At 42.5% G+C, this 22,715-nt stretch overlaps 1 protein-coding gene across 2 annotated transcripts in view; it reads right to left on the bottom strand.

Annotated features, from left to right (window-relative positions):
* Positions 1–263: 263 nt before the first annotated feature.
* The window catches only part of LOC112260578 (adenylate cyclase type 1-like), a 55,566-nt gene continuing 33,114 nt past the window's right edge, over positions 264–22,715 (bottom strand). Inside the window, exons 5-19 of one of the 2 annotated variants that reach the window (XM_042328826.1) lie at positions 22,076–22,203; positions 19,883–20,041; positions 19,555–19,696; positions 17,528–17,683; positions 8,690–8,884; positions 8,401–8,498; positions 6,827–6,911; positions 6,082–6,171; positions 5,518–5,792; positions 4,730–4,859; positions 4,173–4,289; positions 3,310–3,456; positions 3,125–3,223; positions 2,758–2,997; positions 264–2,590 (exon numbers count right to left, since the gene is read on the bottom strand). In XM_042328826.1, the coding sequence (XP_042184760.1) occupies positions 2,153–2,590; positions 2,758–2,997; positions 3,125–3,223; positions 3,310–3,456; positions 4,173–4,289; positions 4,730–4,859; positions 5,518–5,792; positions 6,082–6,171; positions 6,827–6,911; positions 8,401–8,498; positions 8,690–8,884; positions 17,528–17,683; positions 19,555–19,696; positions 19,883–20,041; positions 22,076–22,203 (2,499 nt within the window). In that variant the 3' untranslated portion in view covers positions 264–2,152. Of the gene's footprint in view, positions 2,591–2,757; positions 2,998–3,124; positions 3,224–3,309; positions 3,457–4,172; positions 4,290–4,729; positions 4,860–5,517; positions 5,793–6,081; positions 6,172–6,826; positions 6,912–8,400; positions 8,499–8,689; positions 8,924–17,527; positions 17,684–19,554; positions 19,697–19,882; positions 20,042–22,075; positions 22,204–22,715 lie in introns of both variants that reach the window. The other variant, XM_042328825.1, reaches the window with a different exon arrangement.

Here is a 22,715-nt window from a genome sequence, read left to right on the forward strand (position 1 = left end):
GTCAGCAACGGGTGTGGCTGAAATAGCCGAATCCACTAATTTGAAAGGGTGTCCACATACTTTTGTATATATAGTGTGATCTACATCCACTTGTACCATGGCGGTCCTGATTTGAAAGGTGATTTGAGGATTTTGTTGAGGGACAAACAACATGCCTATCAAGGGGTGACCTCATCAAGGACATGGCTTGACATCTCTGAAAGGCAGAATTGCCTACATCACACACATGCACACGCACATCAACAAAGTAAATGTATTTTGTACATCAATAAAGTGTGTTTATTACAAAATCTGAGATAACCCAACTTTACACTGTACAAGATACAACGTTGTTTACAGCTGTAGTAGTAATTTATTTACAAAGTTCTGCGTGTCAAAGTGATGCGCTAAAAAGGCATTTTTCAATCACTGTAAGCATTTATAGAAGTAAGGCAAAATACTTGAAACTTGATGTATTTACATTTTTGCAGATCAAGGGAAAGTCGTCATCTCTCTATCTAATAGTCATAGTCTACAGCATGGGAGTTGGAAACACTGTGATTCTACAGCTGCCACAGATGTTGCTAAGTCTGTATGTATTTGCAGAATACTGTTTTCTCTGTGTGTGTGTGTGTACGTGCGTGCGTGTGTATGTGTTTGTGTGTGCGTGTATGTGTTTGTGTGTACGTGCGTGCGTGTGTATGTGTTTGTGTGTGTGTGTGTCACAGAGAATGTGTGAAGGAGCGAGCATACATACGTATGTGTTGGTGGTTGTGCGTAAGAGAGACTGTTCCAGGTTTGGCATTAACTAAAGTTCTATAGCCTACATCGGGGACTCAAGGATGAGGGCATCGCACTGTGGGTCAAAGCCAACGCACCTTACCCAATGCCTATTTTACCGACCTCCCTGTCCCTTCAAAGTCTTGGCTACAGCCTGCTGCGTGTATAGCCGACACAGGACACACACTCCCACACATAATCCCTATCAGGGCAGAGCAATGGACGAATAACAAGCCCTGATCAATACACAACTCGACAAGTTCATGGATGCAAACAAAGCTATGTCTGACTGTGTGTGTGTTGTACCTGGTTCCCTACATTAGAAATGTAACACTAAGTGACTTACCCTTATGTAAAACCAGACCATTCTGGTTCTAAACAGTCTTACCAAACAGCCATGATTATTTGTTTGGATCTATGAGACTTAAAATATGTCATATGCAGTAAACCATATATCTTGACTATTGAGTGTTTGACCCCCCCCTGACCATGACTTGCTCTAAAAAGCCAGAAACCTAGACGGCAGTAGTGCTCCTTTTGTGAAGGACGAAGTACTAAACAACAGGATGTTAGAGGAGCTCATTGCTTTGGTTTACACTCGACAGGAAACCAGACCAGTCCAGACCAGCACTAACAGGTCATGCACTACTAAAGACGTTGTGTCAAAAGCCTTTTGAGATGTTGAGGGCTTTTTGAATGTATAAAAATTTGTATTTGTGCTATTTCATTTAAGATTTAAGGTCGAACACCCACATGCATACACACATATAAATACTTGTGTATGAATACACACATGCATGCATACCGTATTTACAGTACACGAAAACTAGCCTATTACACCTTGAAGGATGGAATGAATCCTTGGCATAATCAGAGAAGAAGACATAAAAAGTTCAGTCTTTTTATGTGGTTAATACTGGGCTGTGCTTTGTGCATGTCCCCCTGTTGGGAGTGTACACACACAGAGGGACAACACACTATCACCTGGCTGCCACACTCACTCATACTTCTGGTCATGTCACCAGGAGCCTGATGTTCCAATGCTGGAAGCCGGAAATCTTCAGTTGATTGTGTTTGGTTGCAAACAGTGGCAAGTCACTATTTATGTAACAACAAACTCAATCAAGTCTGCGTGATTTTATCGTGCAGCCATACTAGTTGTGATTGTCCAGTTCTCCAGTCTGACCATCCTCAGAGACAGGTGACTCCTCGAGGAGCATCCCGCCATTGTGCAGTGGGCTGTCCCAGTATCCCAGTGTACCATTTACCCACAGGAGACCCTGGTTCAATCTTTAGTGGGACCCCCAGTGACTCCTGGCGGATGTGATAGCCCAGGACGGGGAGGTCTGGAACTCAAGTTTACAACAGTGCGGCACTTCTTCTCTCCACCTCCCTACACAGCCAATTCTTTCACCCGTTCCACCACCACTGCTCCCACATCTACATCTGTCTCCTCTTCTTCATCCTCCTCTCCCAGTGTGGGCACACAGGGTGAGGGCAAGCATGGCATGGGGTGGATACTGACATTGACACTGGGGCTAGAGCTGCTGTTACCCGTGCCACCGAGGCTAACCATGCTGGCGCGAACTGTGAAGCTGGCGACAGAGTTGACACTGCCCAGTTTGGTGGGAACGCTGGCCTTGCCGCAGGAGTGGGCACGGCGGTTCAGGCTGGCAGAGCGCACCACGGAGGAGGTGGTGGCGCAGCCCGCGCTGTGGACCTTGCCCTCCAGGAAATAGGTGAGCATCTCACCCTTACCCTTCACGCTGACCTTCCCCCGGCACACCAGGTCATAGTTATCCCCCAGGATACGGTACACATCCTCTGTTACCTGGGGGAGGAAAGGAGGGAGCGTGAGAGAAAGAGAGAGACAGGGAGGGAGAGGGAGGGAGAGAGAGAGGTTAAACCACTGTCATACAAATAGATTTACTCACCAACACCAATCTACTCCGGGCCAATCCTCAAGCCTCAAAAATAACTCCTAATTTAATACGGTACCTGTATCTTGCCAGGGACTCCGGTGCTGTCCATGCGACTGGCCACGTTCACTGTGTTCCCCCAGATATCATACTGAGGCCTCCTGGCCCCGATCACCCCCGCCACCACCGGACCCACGTTGATACCCACTCTCAAGACAAAGTCGTTGTATGACTGGTAGTTGATTTCATCCAGCACATCAAACATCTCAATAGCATAGTCTGCAACTGTGCTCAGGTGATCATAGACAGATCTTTTGTCCTGTAGAAAGGAAGTAAGAATATATATACTGTATGTCATAATCACATTCATTCATTGTCCTTGTTATATTCATATTTTTTATTTATATATCAAGCATGTGCAAGCATACACATACACACACACACACCTTTGTTCCGATGGTGGGGACTAGACCCACAGCTGCCATATACGTGCTGCCAATGGTTTTGATCTTCTCAATGTCCTTATAGCAATCTTTATCCATGAGCTGAGGAAAAAGAAACAAGATTCACAGCCGTACACAGAAGAATAGAACACATTCTCCCAGTTAAGTAGCAGCCGAATGTGCCTCACCTCGTCAAAATCAGCGATGATTTCATTGAGTAGTCTCAGACACTCTACTCCCATGTTGTTCCCATCCAGCTCAATGTAGAAGTCGTTGAAGTTGGGGATGGAAGCAAACAGCACTCCGACTTGGGCATAGGACTGGTAATACAGATCCTATAGGAGAACAGATAATCACCCTTAGGCCATACATACAGTGCATTCGGAAAGTATTCAGACACCTTTACTTTTTTCCACATTTTGTTACGTTACAGCCTTATTCTAAAATTGATTCAATAATTTTTTCCCCTCATCAATCTACACAAAATACCCCATAATGACAAAGCAAAAACAGGTTTTTAGAAATGTTTGCAAATGTATTACAAATAAAAAACTGAAATATTAAATTTACATAAGTATTCAGACCCTTTACTCAGTACCCTGTTGAAGCACCTTTAGCGCCGATTACAGACATTCAGAGACTTGTTATGAAGACACTTTTGTGTTGTCTTGTCTGTGTGCTTAGGGTCGTTGTCCTGTTGGAAGGTAAACCTTCGCCCCAGTCTATGTTCCTGAGCGCTCTGGAGCAGGTTTTATCTCTCTGTACTTTGCTCCTTTCATCTTTCGCTCAATCCTGACTAGTCTCCCAATCCCTGCTGCTGAAAAACATCCACACATCATGATGCTGCCACCAACATGCTTCACCGTAGGGATGGTGCCAGGTTAACTCCAGACGTGACGCTTGGCATTCAGGCCAAAAAGTTCAAAAAGTTCTATCCTTTATGAAACATCAATGCTGTCTGTCTGTCTGCCTGCCTCTGTCTGTCTGTCTGGCAGCCTCTGTCTGTCCGTCTCACCGCCTGTCCGTCCGTCCGTCCATCCATAGGACTCACCATGTTTCTGGGGTTGGACAGGAGGAAGTGTTGAGCCACGTGAGCAGGAAGCAGGTTGAAAAGAATCCGCCTGTTGTCCAGCTTGACCTTCTCCATGCCATCCCTCTCCTCCTCTGCCTGACAATGCACACACACGCACGCACGCACCCACGCACGAACAAATACCATATACTAATTTGAATAAAACTGGAACATTACATTCACCCCACAGTACAACTCAAGCCTGCAGTTCAAGGTTCTGACCATAAGGTGTCAGTAAAAGCTCTAAATGTACTCCAGGACTGAGGTGCTGGTAACAGCCAACGTTATGGACAAGGAGCACTAGGTAGAATCAATAGCTATGAGTTCCAAACCATAGAATTAAGAATTATAATATTATATAGCAATGTAATAGGATCTCTATGGTCCCAACCTAAAGCCAGCCCCTACTAGAGACCTATCGCTGTCCTATCGTAACCAACATTCCAATATCAGACACCACCACTCTGCCCGCAGCTTTAACAGCCAATAGCCTGGCACTGGCTGTTACACACAGTGACACACACACAAACACACACCTGTGTGGCCCAAAGAAAATCCAGTCGTAGTTTGAGGTCCAGTTGTCTGGAGTGGAGGGCCAGGGCACTGGTGAACAGCAGCAGGGATAGGATGGGCTCATAGCCCCGGATCTGGAGATTAGACCCCCCACTGTGGGACAAACCAATAGAGACATCAGCAACATATACAAAAGGACTGTACCAAATTATTAATTAAAAGGGGAGTTGAAGTACATGGGGAGACACCCCTCCACCCCCACAGAGATATAACGCGTTCTGTTTCTGATTTAGCAAATCTGAGCGGCATTCAAATGCTAAAATGGCATGTGTGGGATTAGGCTTTATTAGTTATGTGACAACCTATGTCATTTGATAGGTTATTGTTATCTGTTCACTGTTGAAAATGGTGTTTTACCAGAATAAAAGTAAACTAATGGAGATCCAACTCTCATGTGGCTATATCCCACCTGCTGAACGGGGCTTACAATTGATTTTATTTTGATGGGTTCACCATCAGCAATCGTCTTTGTAGTTTTGCTTTAAAAAAAAAATCAGTTTATATGATCATTTTTATATGGAGAATGGAAAATTAATGTGCAACAACAAATTGCATCGAATCGTTCTTGAATCAAACTGAATTGCACCGAATCATTTCAAACTAAAATGCATTGTTCCTGTATCGTATCAGAGCCCATGTATCTAGATACGTATCGAATCATCTTGAAAGGGAAAGATACATATCCCTAGTAAATGTGTGTATCCTCTCTTTCACCTGACAGTGTGTGTGTATGTTCTGTCTTCTCTCTTACCTCGCGGTGCGTCTGAATCCGCTGAGCTCCAGCACAGTGACATACAGCACCCCCAGGAGGAGCAACAGTGCCATCTTTGGCATCCAGGATACGCGCAGGAAGAGCGCCAGTGTCAGCGTACCCACAACGCATGACAAGAAAGCGTAGCGGGCACCGTCACATGGCAGCTCCATCAAAGTACGGTTGAAGCTGCGTAGCGGGCCTGCTGTATCCATGTTGACAATGGAGCTGTTGGAGTGGTGGGGACTACCCCACAGCCACGGCATGCAGCCCACCTGGGAGAAAAACAGAGAGAGAGGAGAGGAGAGGAGAGGAGAGGAGAGGAGAGGAGAGGAGAGGAGAGGAGAGGAGAGGAGAGGAGAGGAGAGGAGAGGAGAGGAGAGGAGAGGAGAGGAGAGGAGAGGAGAGGAGAGATGGCAAATGTTAATACCTCTCGAGCAGTAATTCAAAGGTTGGTTCTTTGCATATTTGATTGACATGACATTTACATTCATGTGTTCAAGAGTACTGCAATGAATATAATGAGTCTAGGTGGTTTAGTGCCATGTTGTTAACCCTACTTACCACACAGGCCTGGGCTACAGCATAGATTAAGAGCACTATGAGAACACACAGAACAGTACGGATCTGAATAGTGAGGCACCCTGGAAAACACTGAGAGAGAGCGAGAGAGAGAGATTGAGAGAGAGAGATTAGGAGAGAGAGAGAGAGAGAGAGAGAGAGAGAGAGATTGAGAGAGAGAGATTAAGGAGAGAGAGAGAGAGAGAGAGATTAAGGAGAGAGAGATTAAGGAGAGAGAGGGGATAGACACAGAGAGAGAAAGAGATTAAGGAGGAAAGGGGAGGGAGACTGGTAAGAATTTGAATTTGAAAATACATTACATTTGTATAATATTAGCTGAGGGGATTGGGAAAGTCGGAGAAAGTAAAACTGTCAACCTCAACGAAAACTGAAATTAACAGATTTAGCATTGAGTTTGAAGGAAAACTGAGTGTGATTTGCAAAGTTTTCTGAAGGCCATTGACATCAATATACATACACCAGATTCCCATTATAGACTACTTATGAAAATATAATTGAATATTTGCCTATTTAAACTGAAATGTTTTATATTTGCTCAATTAAATTTACCAGCACTAATTTATGACAAATGATTTATAGCTTGAGCCAAGAGTTTCTCGTGGCCACTTGACCTACCAAAGGAAAACTACTTACAGCTAATGAGCCAGTCAAAAAAGTGAGTGAGTGAATAAGTAAAAGAACGACATGTTAAATCAGATGGTGACCAAGGCATCAAGCAGGCATTTACCTGTAATTTAGTGACATGCAGGTACATGATACAAACTACTAGGAAACAGATGCAGGTGACCAGTAGGACCAGAACCACTGTTCCCCTGGTGACAGAAGCAGGAGAGAGGAGGAATAGAGTGGAAGAAAGAGGGGAGAGAGAGAGGAGAAGAAGAAGGGGGAGAGTTAGTGGACAGAGCCTGTGGAAGTCAACTGAAAAGGCAGCAGAACCAAAGAGAAGAGAAAGATATAGTGTGTTCTGCGGGGGGGGGGGGGTGAATGGCAAGCAACTCTAGTTGCTAGAGGGGTGGGAAGGGGTGGGGTTGGGGGACGGGAGGTTAGGTGTGGAGGCTCACTTCTTTTTTGGTTTATTTTCCTTTACATACTAAATGTATTACTATTATTAGTTAATGGTCTGTAGTATGGTCATAATGATCAATACTTATGTACCTTTTTAAAATAGTTTTCTCTTCTTGAGTAGCAGCCCACAGGTGAATATGAACTGAATATAAAATTATATGAATTTCTATATTGTACCAGTAATACCCACTCCCCACCCGCCTATAAAAAAAGGCAAAATAAATAAACATTTGGTCACAAAAATAAATAAATCATACAGTAAAATGAAAGTGGGAAAGAGAGAGCTGCAGAGGGAGCTGCAGAGAGATACAGAGAGAGATACAGAGAGAGCTACAGAGAGAGATACAGAGAAAGATACAGAGAGATACAGAAAACAATAGAGAGAGCTGCAGAGAGCTGCAGAGCGATACAGAGAGAGCTACAGAGAGATACAGAGAGAGCTACAGAGCGATACAGAGAGAGCTACAGAGAGCTACAGAGAGAGCTACGGAGAGAGCTACAGAGAGCTACAGAGAGAGCTACAGGGAGAGCTACAGAGAGAGATACAGAGAAAGATACAGAGAGAGCTACAGAGAGAGATACAGAGAAAGATACAGAGAGATACAGAGAACAATAGAGAGAGCTGCAGAGAGCTGCAGAGCGATACAGAGATAGCTACAGAGAGATACAGAGAGAGATACAGAGAGAGCTACAGAGAGAGATACAGAGAAAGATACAGAGAGATACAGAGAACAATAGAGAGAGCTGCAGAGAGCTGCATAGCGATACAGAGAGAGCTACAGAGAGCTACAGAGAGAGCTACGGAGAGAGTTACAGGGAGAGCTACGGAGAGAGCTACAGGGAGAGCTACAGAGAGCTACAGAGAGGGCTACGGAGAGAGCTACAGAGAGAGCTACAGAGAGAGTGTGTTGCTGTCAGACATCATATAGTAAAATGAAAGAGAGAGATCGAGGGAGAGAGTGAAAGAGAGAGAGAGAGAAAGTGAAAGAGAGAGAGAGAGAGAGAGAGAGAGAGAGAGAGAGAGAGCTACAGAATGAGTTGCTCTCAGATATCCTCTAAAAATGTAATGCATACTGACAGAATAGAGGAGTAGGATGACACCTCTAATAATCTAATACATACTGTGGTAGGATGATATCCTGTAATAATCTAATACATACTGTGGTAGGATGATATCCTCTAATAATCTAATACATACTGTGGTAGGATGATATCCTGTAATAATCTAATACATACTGTGGGATGATGAGAAAGTAGACAAGGCCGAACAAGGCAGCTAGGATTAGAGAGAGGACAACAGCGCTGGAGAAGTACTCATCATGTAGCTGGTGGTACTGTCAGAGAAACCAGAGAGAGGGATGTCTCAGATATATGCAAAACAATGAATTATGCAGACATGGATGCAATGTCTATGAAAGAGTCTGATTCAAAAGTCATTTTATTCCTTATGTTGCAGAGTGTGCAGTTGTGTGTGTGTGTACATGTGTGTGTACATGTGTGTTGTAAGTGCAGTACAGTAACTCACCCTCTGCTCGCGCTCAGAGCACTTGTACATGAGTGTAAGAAAGTTGAGGTCAGCTGTGTCCGACTCTGTCTGCCTCGCCTCGATCAGACGACCAATGTAGCGGTTGACCCGCGTGCCCGGGCTGGCCTGGCTCACGTTAGCTGACACTGAAGTCCGGTTCCGCAGTTTATCTGGAGCCGTCCGCAGGGCCCTCCGCTGTGGCACAGCATTGTGGGAAACGGAGTCCTGACTTAACTACGTTCAGAGGGTTTGATACCAGCTGTTCAAAACAATGGAGCTTGGAGGAAAAATACTACGGGGCTTTTACTGTCTATTGTTGAGGATCACTGCAGGGTAGAGAAAGTTTATATCTAACTGCATGTAGGTAGGGTTGTGATGATACCAGTATCGCAATATCGCAATATTTGATTTTCCATGTCAAAAAATAAAACACAATGCAGAAGGTCTTTGGACCTTAAAAACCTACTTTAAGTGAAATATTCTGTGCTGTAGGTGTTTTTAAAGAAAAAAGACCCTGGAGGACAACATAATAATGTTTGTTTCAAACATTAGGGCTTTTTTACTCAAGAAATTAAATCTACCTCATTGTTTTGTTTCCTTGCCACGATATGTTTGAGTATCGTGTTACTGGTATTGTGACAACTCTATTTAGCAGGTATATCACAAACCATTCAACAACAATATTGACCATGGAGTAAGAAGAGATTTATTCTAATTGTATTCAAAAAGGGCAATGAAACAAAGTCAATCATTGTGGTTGAATTGACTTCACATTCTCAATAACTGACATCAACTTAATAAATGCTTAACTTCAAACAAAAAATCCATTGTTCCCTCTACAGTTAACAGTCATTGTTCCCTCTACAGTTAACATTCATTGTTCCCTCTACAGTTAACATTCATTGTTCCCTCTACAGTTAACATTCATTGTTCCCTCTACAGTTAACATTCATTGTTCCCTCTACAGTTAACATTCATTGTTCCCTCTACAGTTCAGTTAACAGTCATTGTTCCCTCTACAGTTAACATTCATTGTTCTCTCTACAGTTAACATTCATTGTTCCCTCTACAGTTAACATTCATTGTTCCCTCTACAGTTAACATTCATTGTTCCCTCTACAGTTCAGTTAACAGTCATTGTTCCCTCTACAGTTAACATTCATTGTTCCCTCTACAGTTAACATTAATTGTTCCCTCTACAGTTAACATTAATTGTTCCCTCTACAGTTAACATTAATTGTTCCCTCTACAGTTCAGTTAACAGTCATTGTTCCCTCTTCAGTTAACATTCATTGTTCCCTCTACAGTTCAGTTAACAGTCATTGTTCCCTCTACAGTTAACATTCAGTGTTCCCTCTACAGTTCAGTTAACATTAATTGTTCCCTCTACAGTTCAGTTAACAGTCATTGTTCCCTCTACAGTTAACATTAATTGTTCCCTCTACAGTTCAGTTAACATTAATTGTTCCCTCTACAGTTCAGTTAACAGTCATTGTTCCCTCTACAGTTAACATTCATTGTTCCCTCTACAGTTAACATTAATTGTTCCCTCTACAGTTAACATTAAGTGTTCCCTCTACAGTTAACATTAATTGTTCCCTCTACAGTTCAGTTAACAGTCATTGTTCCCTCTACAGTTAACATTCATTGTTCCCTCTAGTTCAGTTAACATTCATTGTTCCTCTACAGTTAACATTCATTGTTCCCTCTACAGTTAACATTCATTGTTCCCTCTACAGTTAACATTCATTGTTCCCTCTACAGTTAACATTCATTGTTCCCTCAGTTAACATTCACAGTTAACATTCATTGTTCCCTCTACAGTTAACATTCATTGTTCCCTCTACAGTTCAGTTAACAGTCATTGTTCCCTCTACAGTTAACATTCATTGTTCTCTCTACAGTTAACATTCATTGTTCCCTCTACAGTTAACATTCATTGTTCCCTCTACAGTTAACATTCATTGTTCCCTCTACAGTTCAGTTAACAGTCATTGTTCCCTCTACAGTTAACATTCATTGTTCCCTCTACAGTTAACATTAATTGTTCCCTCTACAGTTAACATTAATTGTTCCCTCTACAGTTCAGTTAACAGTCATTGTTCCCTCTTCAGTTAACATTCATTGTTCCCTCTACAGTTCAGTTAACAGTCATTGTTCCCTCTACAGTTAACATTCATTGTTCCCTCTACAGTTCAGTTAACATTAATTGTTCCCTCTACAGTTCAGTTAACAGTCATTGTTCCCTCTACAGTTAACATTCATTGTTCCCTCTACAGTTCAGTTAACAGTCATTGTTCCCTCTACAGTTAACATTCATTGTTCCCTCTACAGTTAACATTAATTGTTCCCTCTACAGTTAACATTAAGTGTTCCCTCTACAGTTAACATTAATTGTTCCCTCTACAGTTCAGTTAACAGTCATTGTTCCCTCTACAGTTAACATTCATTGTTCCCTCTACAGTTAACATTCATTGTTCCCTCTACAGTTAACATTCATTGTTCCCTCTACAGTTAACATTCATTGTTCCCTCTACAGTTAACATTCATTGTTCCCTCTACAGTTAACATTCATTGTTCCCTCTACAGTTAACATTCATTGTTCCCTCTACAGTTCAGTTAACAGTCATTGTTCCCTCTACAGTTAACATTCATTGTTCTCTCTACAGTTAACATTCATTGTTCCCTCTACAGTTAACATTCATTGTTCCCTCTACAGTTAACATTCATTGTTCCCTCTACAGTTCAGTTAACAGTCATTGTTCCCTCTACAGTTAACATTCATTGTTCCCTCTACAGTTAACATTAATTGTTCCCTCTACAGTTAACATTAATTGTTCCCTCTACAGTTCAGTTAACAGTCATTGTTCCCTCTTCAGTTAACATTCATTGTTCCCTCTACAGTTCAGTTAACAGTCATTGTTCCCTCTACAGTTAACATTCATTGTTCCCTCTACAGTTCAGTTAACATTAATTGTTCCCTCTACAGTTCAGTTAACAGTCATTGTTCCCTCTACAGTTAACATTCATTGTTCCCTCTACAGTTCAGTTAACATTCATTGTTCCCTCTACAGTTCAGTTAACATTCATTGTTCCCTCTACAGTTCAGTTAACAGTCATTGTTCTCTCTACAGTTAACATTCATTGTTCCCTCTACAGTTAACATTCATTATTCCCTCTACAGCTAACATTCATTGTTCCCTCTTCAGTTAACATTCATTGTTCCCTCTACAGTTCAGTTAACATTCATTGTTCCCTCTACAGTTCAGTTAACATTCATTGTTCCCTCTACAGTTCAGTTAACATTAATTGTTCCCTCTACAGTTCAGTTAACAGTCATTGTTCCCTCTACAGTTAACATTAATTGTTCCCTCTACAGTTCAGTTAACATTAATTGTTCCCTCTACAGTTCAGTTAACAGTCATTGTTCCCTCTACAGTTAACATTCATTGTTCCCTCTACAGTTAACATTAATTGTTCCCTCTACAGTTAACATTAAGTGTTCCCTCTACAGTTAACATTAATTGTTCCCTCTACAGTTCAGTTAACAGTCATTGTTCCCTCTACAGTTAACATTCATTGTTCCCTCTACAGTTCAGTTAACAGTCATTGTTCCCTCTACAGTTAACATTCATTGTTCCCTCTACAGTTCAGTTAACATTAATTGTTCCCTCTACAGTTCAGTTAACAGTCATTGTTCCCTCTACAGTTAACATTCTTTGTTCCCTCTACAGTTCAGTTAACATTCATTGTTCCCTCTACAGTTCAGTTAACATTCATTGTTCCCTCTACAGTTCAGTTAACAGTCATTGTTCTCTCTACAGTTAACATTCATTGTTCCCTCTACAGTTAACATTCATTATTCCCTCTACAGCTAACATTCATTGTTCCCTCTTCAGTTAACATTCATTGTTCCCTCTACAGTTCAGTTAACATTCATTGTTCCCTCTACAGTTCAGTTAACATTCATTGTTCCCTCTTCAATTAACATTCATTGTTCCCTCTAGAGTTCAGTTAACATTCAGTGTTCCCTCTAGGGTTCAGTTAACATGCATTGTTCCCTCTACAGTTAACATTCATTGTTCCCTGTAAAGTTCAGTTAACATTCATTGTTCCATTTACAGTTCAGTTAACTTTTTATGGCTGCCGGGGCACTATTGAGTAGCTTGGATGAAAGGTGCCCATATCAAACGGCCTGCTCCTTAGTCATAGTTGCTAATATTAGCATATTATGATTAGTATTGGATAGAAAACAGTCTGGCGTTTCTAAAACTCTTTGAATGATGTCTGTGTGTATAACAGAACTCATATTGGCAGGCAAAATCCTGAGTTGAAATCAAAACAGGAAGTCAGAAATCTGAGCTTGTATGTATTCACCAGAGTCCCCAATGCAATCCCCTTGAAATATGAATGATGTTGCACTGCCTAGGGGTTCCAGGAGATGTCAACCATCAATATAAATTATAATGACGCTTCTATGTTGTTGTGGGAGTGAATGAGAGCAGAATATATCCGATTTTTATTTAATCTTTATTTCACCTTTATTTAACCAGTTAGGCTAGTTGAGAACAAGTTCTCATTTACAACTGTGACCTGTCGATCAAGCAGCCATTTTGTGATCACGCTTTTTCCTCATGGTAGTCACTTGCGTTCCATTGCTCACGAACACAAGAAGGAATACTCGGGTTGGAACTTTATTGAAGCTATATGTTAAAAACATCCTAATGATTGATTCTGTACTTGGTTTGAAATGTTTCTTCTACCGGTAATATCACTTTTTGAAATTTTTGTCCGATATAACGCTGACCAGAATTTGTGTTTGGACATGTATACCAAACGCGCTAACAAAAGAAGGTATTTGGACATAAATAACAGACATTTTCGAACAAAACAAACATTTATTGTGAACCTGGGATTCCTGGAGTGCTTTCTGATGTATATCATCAAAGGTAAGGGAATATTTATCATGTAATTTTTTGTTTATGTTGACGCCATCTTTGTGGCTGTGGTGTTTTTACTTTTGAGCGCCGTCTCAGATTATTGCATGGTGCTCGGCGGTCGTCGTCACCTTCCTACTAGCCGCCACCGATCCCTTTTTCGTTTGTCTGTTTGTTTTGTCTTATTAGTTTCACCTGTGTTCTGTTGTATGGCTTAATGAGCTTCCCTATTTGAAGTACGTGTACCCACCCTTGTTTTGTGCGGGATTGTCTTTATGTTACGTGTGTGCGTTTTAGGAAGAGGTGGATATATTTTCAGAACTTGGCACCCTGTGTTTTTGGGTAGTCACTTTGTTGTCCGCGCCCTGTGTTGTTGGGTTTCTCATTTTTGTGTGCCGTATTAAAAAGCACTTTTCACAACTGGAACTCTCTGCGCCTGACTCCTTCAATCACCTAGTCCCGCGTGACAGTTGAATGATGTGGCTATGCAAAATCACTTGATGTTTTTGGAAGTAGTGAATCTAACGTGCCAATGTAAACTCAGATATAAATATGAACTTTATCAAACAAAACATGCATGTATTGTGTAACATGAAGTCCTAGGAGTGTCATCTGATGAAGATAATTCAAGGTTAGTGATTAATTTTATCTTTATTCCTGTTTTTTGTGAATGCGTTATTTTGCCTGAAAATGGCTGTGCTTATTGTGGTTTGGTGGAGACCAAACATAATCGTTTGTAGTGCTTTCGCTGAAAAGCTTTCGCTGAAAAGCTTATTTGAAATCGGACACATTGGTGGGATTAACAACGAGAATAGCTTTAAAATTATATAAGACACATGTATGTCTTATGTCTGTGGTTTGAATTTGGCGCCCTCTATTTTCACTGGTAGTTGTCATATCGATCCCGGTATCAGGATTGTAGCCATAACAGGTTAACAGTCATTGTTCCCTCTACGTTAACATTAATTGTTCCCTCTACGGTTCAGTTAACAGTCATAGTTCTCTCAACAGCTAACATTCATTGTTCCCTCTTCAGTTAACATTCATTGTTCCCTCTACAGTTCAGTTAACATTCAGTGTTCCCTCTACAGTTCAGTTAACATTCATTGTTCCCTCTACAGTTAAGTTAACATTCATTGTTCCCTCTAAAGTTCAGTTAACACTCATTGTTCCCTCTACAGTTAACATTCATTGTTCCCTCTACAGTTCCGTTAACATTCATTATTCCCTCTACAGTTAACATTCACTGTTCCCTCTTCAGTTAACATTCATTGTTCCCTCTACAGTTCAGTTAACATTCATTATTCCCTCTACAGTTAACATTCACTGTTCCCTCTTCAGTTAACATTCATTGTTCCCTCTACAGTTCAGTTAACATTCATTATTCCCTCTACAGTTAACATTCACTGTTCCCTCTTCAGTTAACATTCATTGTTCCCTCTACAGTTCAGTTAACATTCATTATTCCCTCTACAGTTAACATTCACTGTTCCCTCTTCAGTTAACATTCATTGTTCCCTCTACAGTTCAGTTAACATTCAGTGTTCCCTCTACAGTTCAGTTAACATTCATTGTTCCCTCTACAGTTAAGTTAACATTCATTGTTCCCTCTAAAGTTCAGTTAACACTCATTGTTCCCTCTACAGTTAACATTCATTGTTCCCTCTACAGTTCCGTTAACATTCATTATTCCCTCTACAGTTAACATTCACTGTTCCCTCTTCAGTTAACACTCATTGTTCCCTCTACAGGTAACATTCACTGTTCCCTCTTCAGTTAACATTCATTGTTCCCTTTACAGTTCAGTTAACAGTAATTGTTCCCTCTTCAGTTAACATTCATTGTTCCCTCTTCAGTTAACATGCATTGTTCCCTCTACAGTTAACATTCATTATTCCCTCTACAGTTAACAGTCATTGTTTCCTCTACAGCTAACATTTATTCTCTGACCCAATTAAACACCCTTTTTCTTAAGTGTCCATAGGAAGTAAATATCATTATTATGTGGGGCAGCAGAGCGAAGCAGTGATTTAACACCAGAGAGAAGGAGGATACATCCCAGATGGCACCCTATTCCCTTCATAGTGCACTATATAGGGAATAGGGTGCCATTTGGGACGTTGCCTGAGTGAGTCTTCCTGGATGAAGGCAGAAAGCCATTGAGCTGTACCACAGTATCACAGTGTGAGAGCCAGTGGGTAGGCAAGGAGAGGCTGGAGAGAGTGGCTTCATAATGGGGACAGGGGGGTGACAGAGTGAATGACGAATGTTGCAGAAGGTGAACACACACCCCATTGACTTCATCCTCATCATCCTTCATCCTTTAACACCTCTCGCTTTTTGTTGGTTGTTTCGGAGGTGTGTGTGCATTCATTATGCTAATGAGTATTTATATGTCTATGTTAAAAGCCGTCTTTCTCTCTCTCTAGTCTCTCTCTTCAGTTTCTCCCTCTATCTCCCACTCTTTCTCTTGCTTTGTCTCTCTCTATCTTCCTCTCTCTGTCTCTCTATCTCCCACTGTAATATATTCCCCAGTGGATGTGAACTTCTACATATGAGGAGGATGTGAGGATGTGAACTTCTACATCTCCATTGGAGATGGTCTGGGGAGCATAGGACAGTCATCACATCATACACCCACGCCTGCTCTGAGCGCAGTCATCCTTTCTCTCCTTCCTCCTCTCCTGTCACCCTCTATCTCTCTCTCTCTCTCTCTCTCTCTCTCTCTATTTCTCTCCCCAAGTCTGTGTCATTTCCAACAACCTGGAGAGAGAGTTTGTGTGTGGCCTGAATCCTAATATTTCATTCTGTGTCGAGTATATTTACACTTTGTCATTTTCCTCTCCTGTGTATTGTCTTGTCTATGTCTACATGTTTTCATCCAGGGTTATCACGAAGCAAATGGAAACAGTTTCAAACTGTTAGAGATGATTGCATGAACTTTACATAGTCACAGCTCTATGACATATTACATAAGTGTAACCACATAGAGGTAGGTGAGTGTACCAAGTTTCATGCTTTTGTCTGAAAGTGCAATATTCATTTGGTTCTCCTCTTTTTTCCACACACACCCACACAGACCTGAGCATCTGCATTTAAACACCCTGAGCATCTGCATTTAAATACCCTGAGCATCTGCATTTCAATACCTTGAGCATCTGCATTTAAATACCATGAGCATCTGCATTTTTAAATACCCCGACCATCTGCATTTAAATACCCTGCCCTTCTACATTTAAATACCCTGACCATCTGCATGTAAATACCCTGAGCATCTGCATTTAAATACCCTGAGCATCTGCATGTAAATACCCTGACCATCTGCATGTAAATACCCCGACCATCTGCATTTAAATACCCTGCCCTTCTACATTTAAATACCCTGACCATCTGCATGTAAATACCCTGACCATCTGCATTTAAATACCCTGAGCATCTGCATTTAAATACCCTGAGCATCTGCATTTAAATACCCTGAGCATCTGCATTTAAATACCCTGAGCATCTGCATTTAAATACCCTGAGCCAGAGTTGAACTGTAGCCAGACCTCAGGATTTCTTCACAAGAATAGCAGGTCAAGTAAACACACTGACACTTAGCCAGATTACCACAGGATTTGAAAGTAAGCTGATGAAGGTCAACTAAGTCTAGGTGGCTGGGACTCCTCATCGAGGACACACACACATTCCCCCCACACACACATGCACGCTCGCACACACTTGCACGCACACACACGTGTGTGCTATGTCAACACACACATGCGCATACAACGCCTCTCCCTGTTTCTACATTCCTTAACACAACACACACACATGTACACACATTTCATGTATACACACACATACAACTTCTCTGTCGCTACACTCCCTTACATAACACACACACACAGAAAGCCCTTACCTTGTCACCATCCTCACAGTTCATGGCGTTTGAGAAAGGTATCTCGGCCTTGAACATCTTCCTACAGTGCATGAGCTGCACCAGCAAGTAGCACACCGTCTTAAACTTCATCTTTTTGGCAGGTTTTATATCCGAGAGAATCAATCCTGGGAATATCTGTCAACAAACAAGCAGTGAGAGCAGGTGTTAAGATACACACTATGATACAGGAGATACACTTCAGTAGATATGGTTTCAACCCAGATTACAGAACACAAACACAAACACAAACACACAACTCTTCTCTCTCTCTTAGATGAAGTAGAGTTGTCGATGCGTCTATTAAGAGGATTAACCAAATCTGTGTCTTAAATGGCACCCTATTTCCTATTTAGTGCACTTGTTGAAACGTGGTGGACTTCATGGAGAGTCATTTGGGCCACAACCTTAGTCAAGGCTCCCACCACTCACAGAGGAGGAGAGTAGAAAAAGACAGGGTGGTTGAACGGCCCTCTGAGACACTGTGACACTGCTGTAAAGGTTAATGTAAGGATCCACATACATACACTTTTACATCATGTGAAACCTGGTGGATAACACTACACAATTGCTAAAGAAAAGTTGTGCACTCATCTCTCCTCCCTTGTAGATTTATTAGCCAACGCTTCGGCTGAAGAGCCTTGACTGTTTCATTTATCTTCCGTTAGTCAGCAGTCTCAGCACCTCACCAGACTGTGCATTGTTCATTTCTTTACAGTTTACCATTGGAATAACCAAGCAGCATATAATAAATACACAGGCATCAGGCATCAGGAAGTCAGATCCTCTCTCCAGACCTAATAAAGTCTGCAAGACGAGGGTAGGGTAGGAGAAGGAGATAGATCCCGACGAACAGTCTTGTGCTGACGTTGCTTACAGAGGCAGTTTGGAACTCCATAGTGAGTGTTGCCACCGAGAACAGACCATCTTTACGCGCTTCAGCACTCGGCGGTCCCGTTCTGTGAGCTTGTGTGGCCTACCACTTCGTGGCTGAGCCGTTGTTGCTCCTAGATGTTTCCACTACACAATAACAGCACTTACAGAACATCAGCGAGACTGTAAGGGAACCCATCTCATCTGAACAACTGAACAACCCTACCAACGTGAGGGAGTGACAACTCAATGATGTAAAATTGACTATCTATCCTAACTTCTGGCAGTCTTACTGCATCTGTCCATGTGCAGTATGCCAAAGTTATGTGCAGTTCATGTATGTATTTCCAAGTATTTCCAATGTTATGTCGAGTACTGTATATCCAAGCATGTTCAAGTATGCCCAAGGTTATGTCCCATACTGTGTTTCCTAGTCCAACTAAGAATGCTAGTATAATAATTTAGTAATACTTTGGTGGTTGCTTATATTTTTTCTATTTCACAAATGTACAATTGATACGTACGTGTGAATTAGAAGTATATTTTTTGCATATCCCAACTCCCCCTGAGACACCCTCAGACAGTGTGGTCACGGCCAGGGTCAGTCATTATCAGTGGCGACCTTAGAGCAATTAGGGTTAAGTGCCTTGCTCAAGGGCAAATCGACAGATGTTTCACCTTGTTGGCTCAGGGATTACAACTATCGACCTTTCGGTTACTGGCCCAATGCTCTAACCGCTAGGCTACCTGCTGCCCAAAATGCGAGTTCCCATACCGGGAGTTGAACCTGGGCTGCCTGGGTAAAAACCAGGAATCCTAATGGCTAGACTACTGCGAGTAGGCTTACTTCATGTTCCACAGATGTCATCACTGAACCTAAGTTAACTACTATAAGACCAAATGAGATCTGTCCTAAAATGTGTCTATTTTTACTTTGCTTCATAATGTAAACACACATAAACACTCATCCTCACACACACATACACACTCCCATGCAGGAGATCTCACATACTGTACACACACACACACACAACACACACACACACACACACACACACACACACACACACACACACACAAACACATGCACGCACCCAGACACACAAGCACACACACATACGCAGACACAAACACACCTTCCGTCGGTGAGTTGGCACAATGAAGAAGGTCTCGATCTGGTGTTTGAGGAGGAAGGCATTTCTCTCATGACCGTTGCCTGGTTCAACCTCATAGTCTCCATTCAGGGAGTCCAGGGTCGCCTTGGTGATGTGGACCTTCCTGGTGGAGAAGGAGAAACACAAACAGTCAGCCTCATGTGGTGCTACCTACTGTCATTGTGCTTTAGAGCAAGGCACTTAACCCCTAATTGCTCCAGAGGTGCTGCTCACAGTCTGTGTTGTGTGTGAAGTTGTTGTGTGTGATGTTGGGACAGTAGATTTTAGCATGGTGGTAACTGGTACTAACCCAGGCAGTCCCCCTGCCTCCATCACGTTGGCCAGTGTGACATCGTTGGACCACACGTCATACTGCCACTTCCTCAGTCCCAGGACCCCACACAGAACACGGCCCGTGTGGAGACCCACACGCATGTTCAGATTCACCTCGGTGGCCTCCGCTACCGACCTGCAGGTGCACGAGGAGAGTAATTACAATATTAAAACATTGATACTGTGTGTATGTGTGTGTGATTGTGTGTATATGTGTGTGTGTGTGCGTACGTACGTGTGTACCTGCCTGCCAGCCAAGTGCCAAGTCCCTAAGTGTGCCTGCATTCATGTGTGTGTGAGTGTGTGCATACGAGTAGATGTTTGTGTGTACTATAGCATTCCTGTATACAAATAATTTATTGCCTTGGCAGGCAATGTCATAAATTCCACAAATGTTATTCTTCCATGATAAATGGTGCTGCTCCTCTTCACCTAATAATATAGAAAGGCCAGACAGCTGAGTTCTAACCTCCCCCCCTCCCTCTCCCCTCCCTCCCTCCCTCCCTCCCTCCCTCCCTCCCTCCCTCCCTCCCTCCCTCCCTCCCTCCCTCCCTCCCTCCCTCCCTCCCTCCCTCCCTCCCTCCCTCTCTCTGGAGGAAAAAGTACATGTTCTGGGGAGATAAGCCAGAAGGACAAAATGGTTGCTACTCTGGATTCTAAACTATTTTTTACTTTTTTTAATAATGTAAGAGTGCAGACAGAGGAAAATTCCACCCGTATGGGGGGAGCAGGGTGAGATTTAAGAGCAATCTTTAGACTCTAAAATAAACAGGGCAAAATGCTATACTAGTCACCAATAGGAATATAAATGAATATGCATATGAATCTACCATTAACAGAGAAAGGCATGTGTTTTCATTGTGCATTGTAGCTCTATGTGTCTGTGTCTAGTCCTATATTGTCTGTTTATGAATACTGACATCCTGTGTGGCCTTGTGCACATAGAGCCATATAAGACCAAGTCCATGGCCATGCATTTAATACGGGATGGGATAAAGCTTTTTGAAGTGTTGAGCTCTTTCTTCTTTCTCCAAATTGTGCAGGACATGCAAATGAGACAAACACTTTCACGCTTCATAAGGAAGCATCCAAATACATTTCCATTCCCGCGCCCTCAAATGAGATTCCACTCTCAACTCTATCTGCAGTCTTGGCATGTATTCATAGCAGCCATTGACAATCCCACTAAGGAATCCTTCAGCCTGGACTCACTTGAACCACTGTGGTTTAGATGAGAAGAATAGAGAATAGCAAAAATATCCCCAGTCTTCAGTTGGGCCTTTATCCTTGGTCAAACCAAATGAATCAATATAATGGCTGAAAGCCATGCAGCAGGCTCATTCCACAGAGCCATACAGAGCTATGTGATATGGTGTCCATCACAACTCAATGTGTCTTTACCTAGGGATGTGGCAGTCACAAAATGTTGGTCTCATGGTAATTTACCGTTAATTATGTAAACACATTTAGCATCCTCCAGGCTTCCACACACAGCCTACAAGACACTGATGCAGACCTCTGGAACAGCTACATTTTTCAAGTCTAATAAACCCATGTAATACAGCCTACACCTTCACAATAACTCCATAATTTATTTTAGACAGGTCTAAAGAAACATGATATGAGGAAAATGTAGTCTCTCTGTAATGGTTTCCCTCCTCTTCTGACGAGGAGTATGAAGGATCGGACCAATGCGCAGTGTGGTAGGTGTTCATGTTATTTTATTAGAACAGAAACACTAAAGAAAATAACACAGTGAGTGAAACGAAAACGAAACAGTCCTGTAAGGTGCAGCAACACAAAACAAAAAAACATAGAACAACACACAGAATGAACCCAAACTCACGCCCTGACCAAACTAAAATGGAGACATAAAAAAGGAACTAAGGTCAGGATGTGACAATTTCAGAAGAACAGAACAGCATTCTCTGAGTTGTCCTTATGTTAGGTCCTGATCTGGCTATGCCAAATGGCTGTGTGCTACTCTAGTTCATTTAGCAGACAGGTGACGTGTTAACCATGGACGACCCATACAACCTGGGACATCACATCACATCAGCCCGGGACCTGGCCAAGAACAGGACGTCATGGAGAGGCAAATGCCGCAGCGCTACGCTCGAAGGTGCTAGCAATGACTGAGTGAGTGTTTACCAGAAACCTATAGACTCACGTGATGGTGTCGATCATGTCCAGGCCCATCTCCACGCAGCAGTGAGCGTGGTCAGTTTTGGGCTGGGTCAGACCTGACACACAGTAGTAACAGTCTCCCAGGATCTTTATACGCCTACAGTGGTTCTCCTGTCAATCAGAGACAGAGACGGGGTAGAGGGAGAGAGAGAGAGAGAGAGAGAGAGAGTAGAGAAAGAGGGCTATATAAAGCAGGCAGACAGGCATCGAGGCATTCAGTTACTGTTCGATTGAATGTTGTAATGGGCAAAACGAGTGACTTAAGCAACTTTGAGCGTGGTATGATTGTCAGTGCCAGGTGTGCCGGTTCCAGTATCTCAGAGTCGGCCAGCCTCCTGGGCTTTTCACACAAGACAGTGTCTAGCTTTTACCGAGAATGGTGCGACAAACAAAAAACATCCAGCCAGCGGACGTCCTTTGGACAAAAACAGCTCTTTGATGAGAGGTTGTAGGAGAATTGCAAGAATCGTGTAAGCTAACAGGCAGGCCACAAACAGGCAAATAACGGAGAGGTACAGTGGTGTGCAGAACAACATCTCTGAACGCACAACTCGTCGATCCTTGTCGCGGATGGGCTATTGCAGCAGACGACAACACCGGGTTCCACTCCTATCAGCTAAAAA

Source organism: Oncorhynchus tshawytscha, linkage group LG10 (assembly GCF_018296145.1).
Source record: "Oncorhynchus tshawytscha isolate Ot180627B linkage group LG10, Otsh_v2.0, whole genome shotgun sequence".
Taxonomy (NCBI): domain Eukaryota; kingdom Metazoa; phylum Chordata; class Actinopteri; order Salmoniformes; family Salmonidae; genus Oncorhynchus; species Oncorhynchus tshawytscha.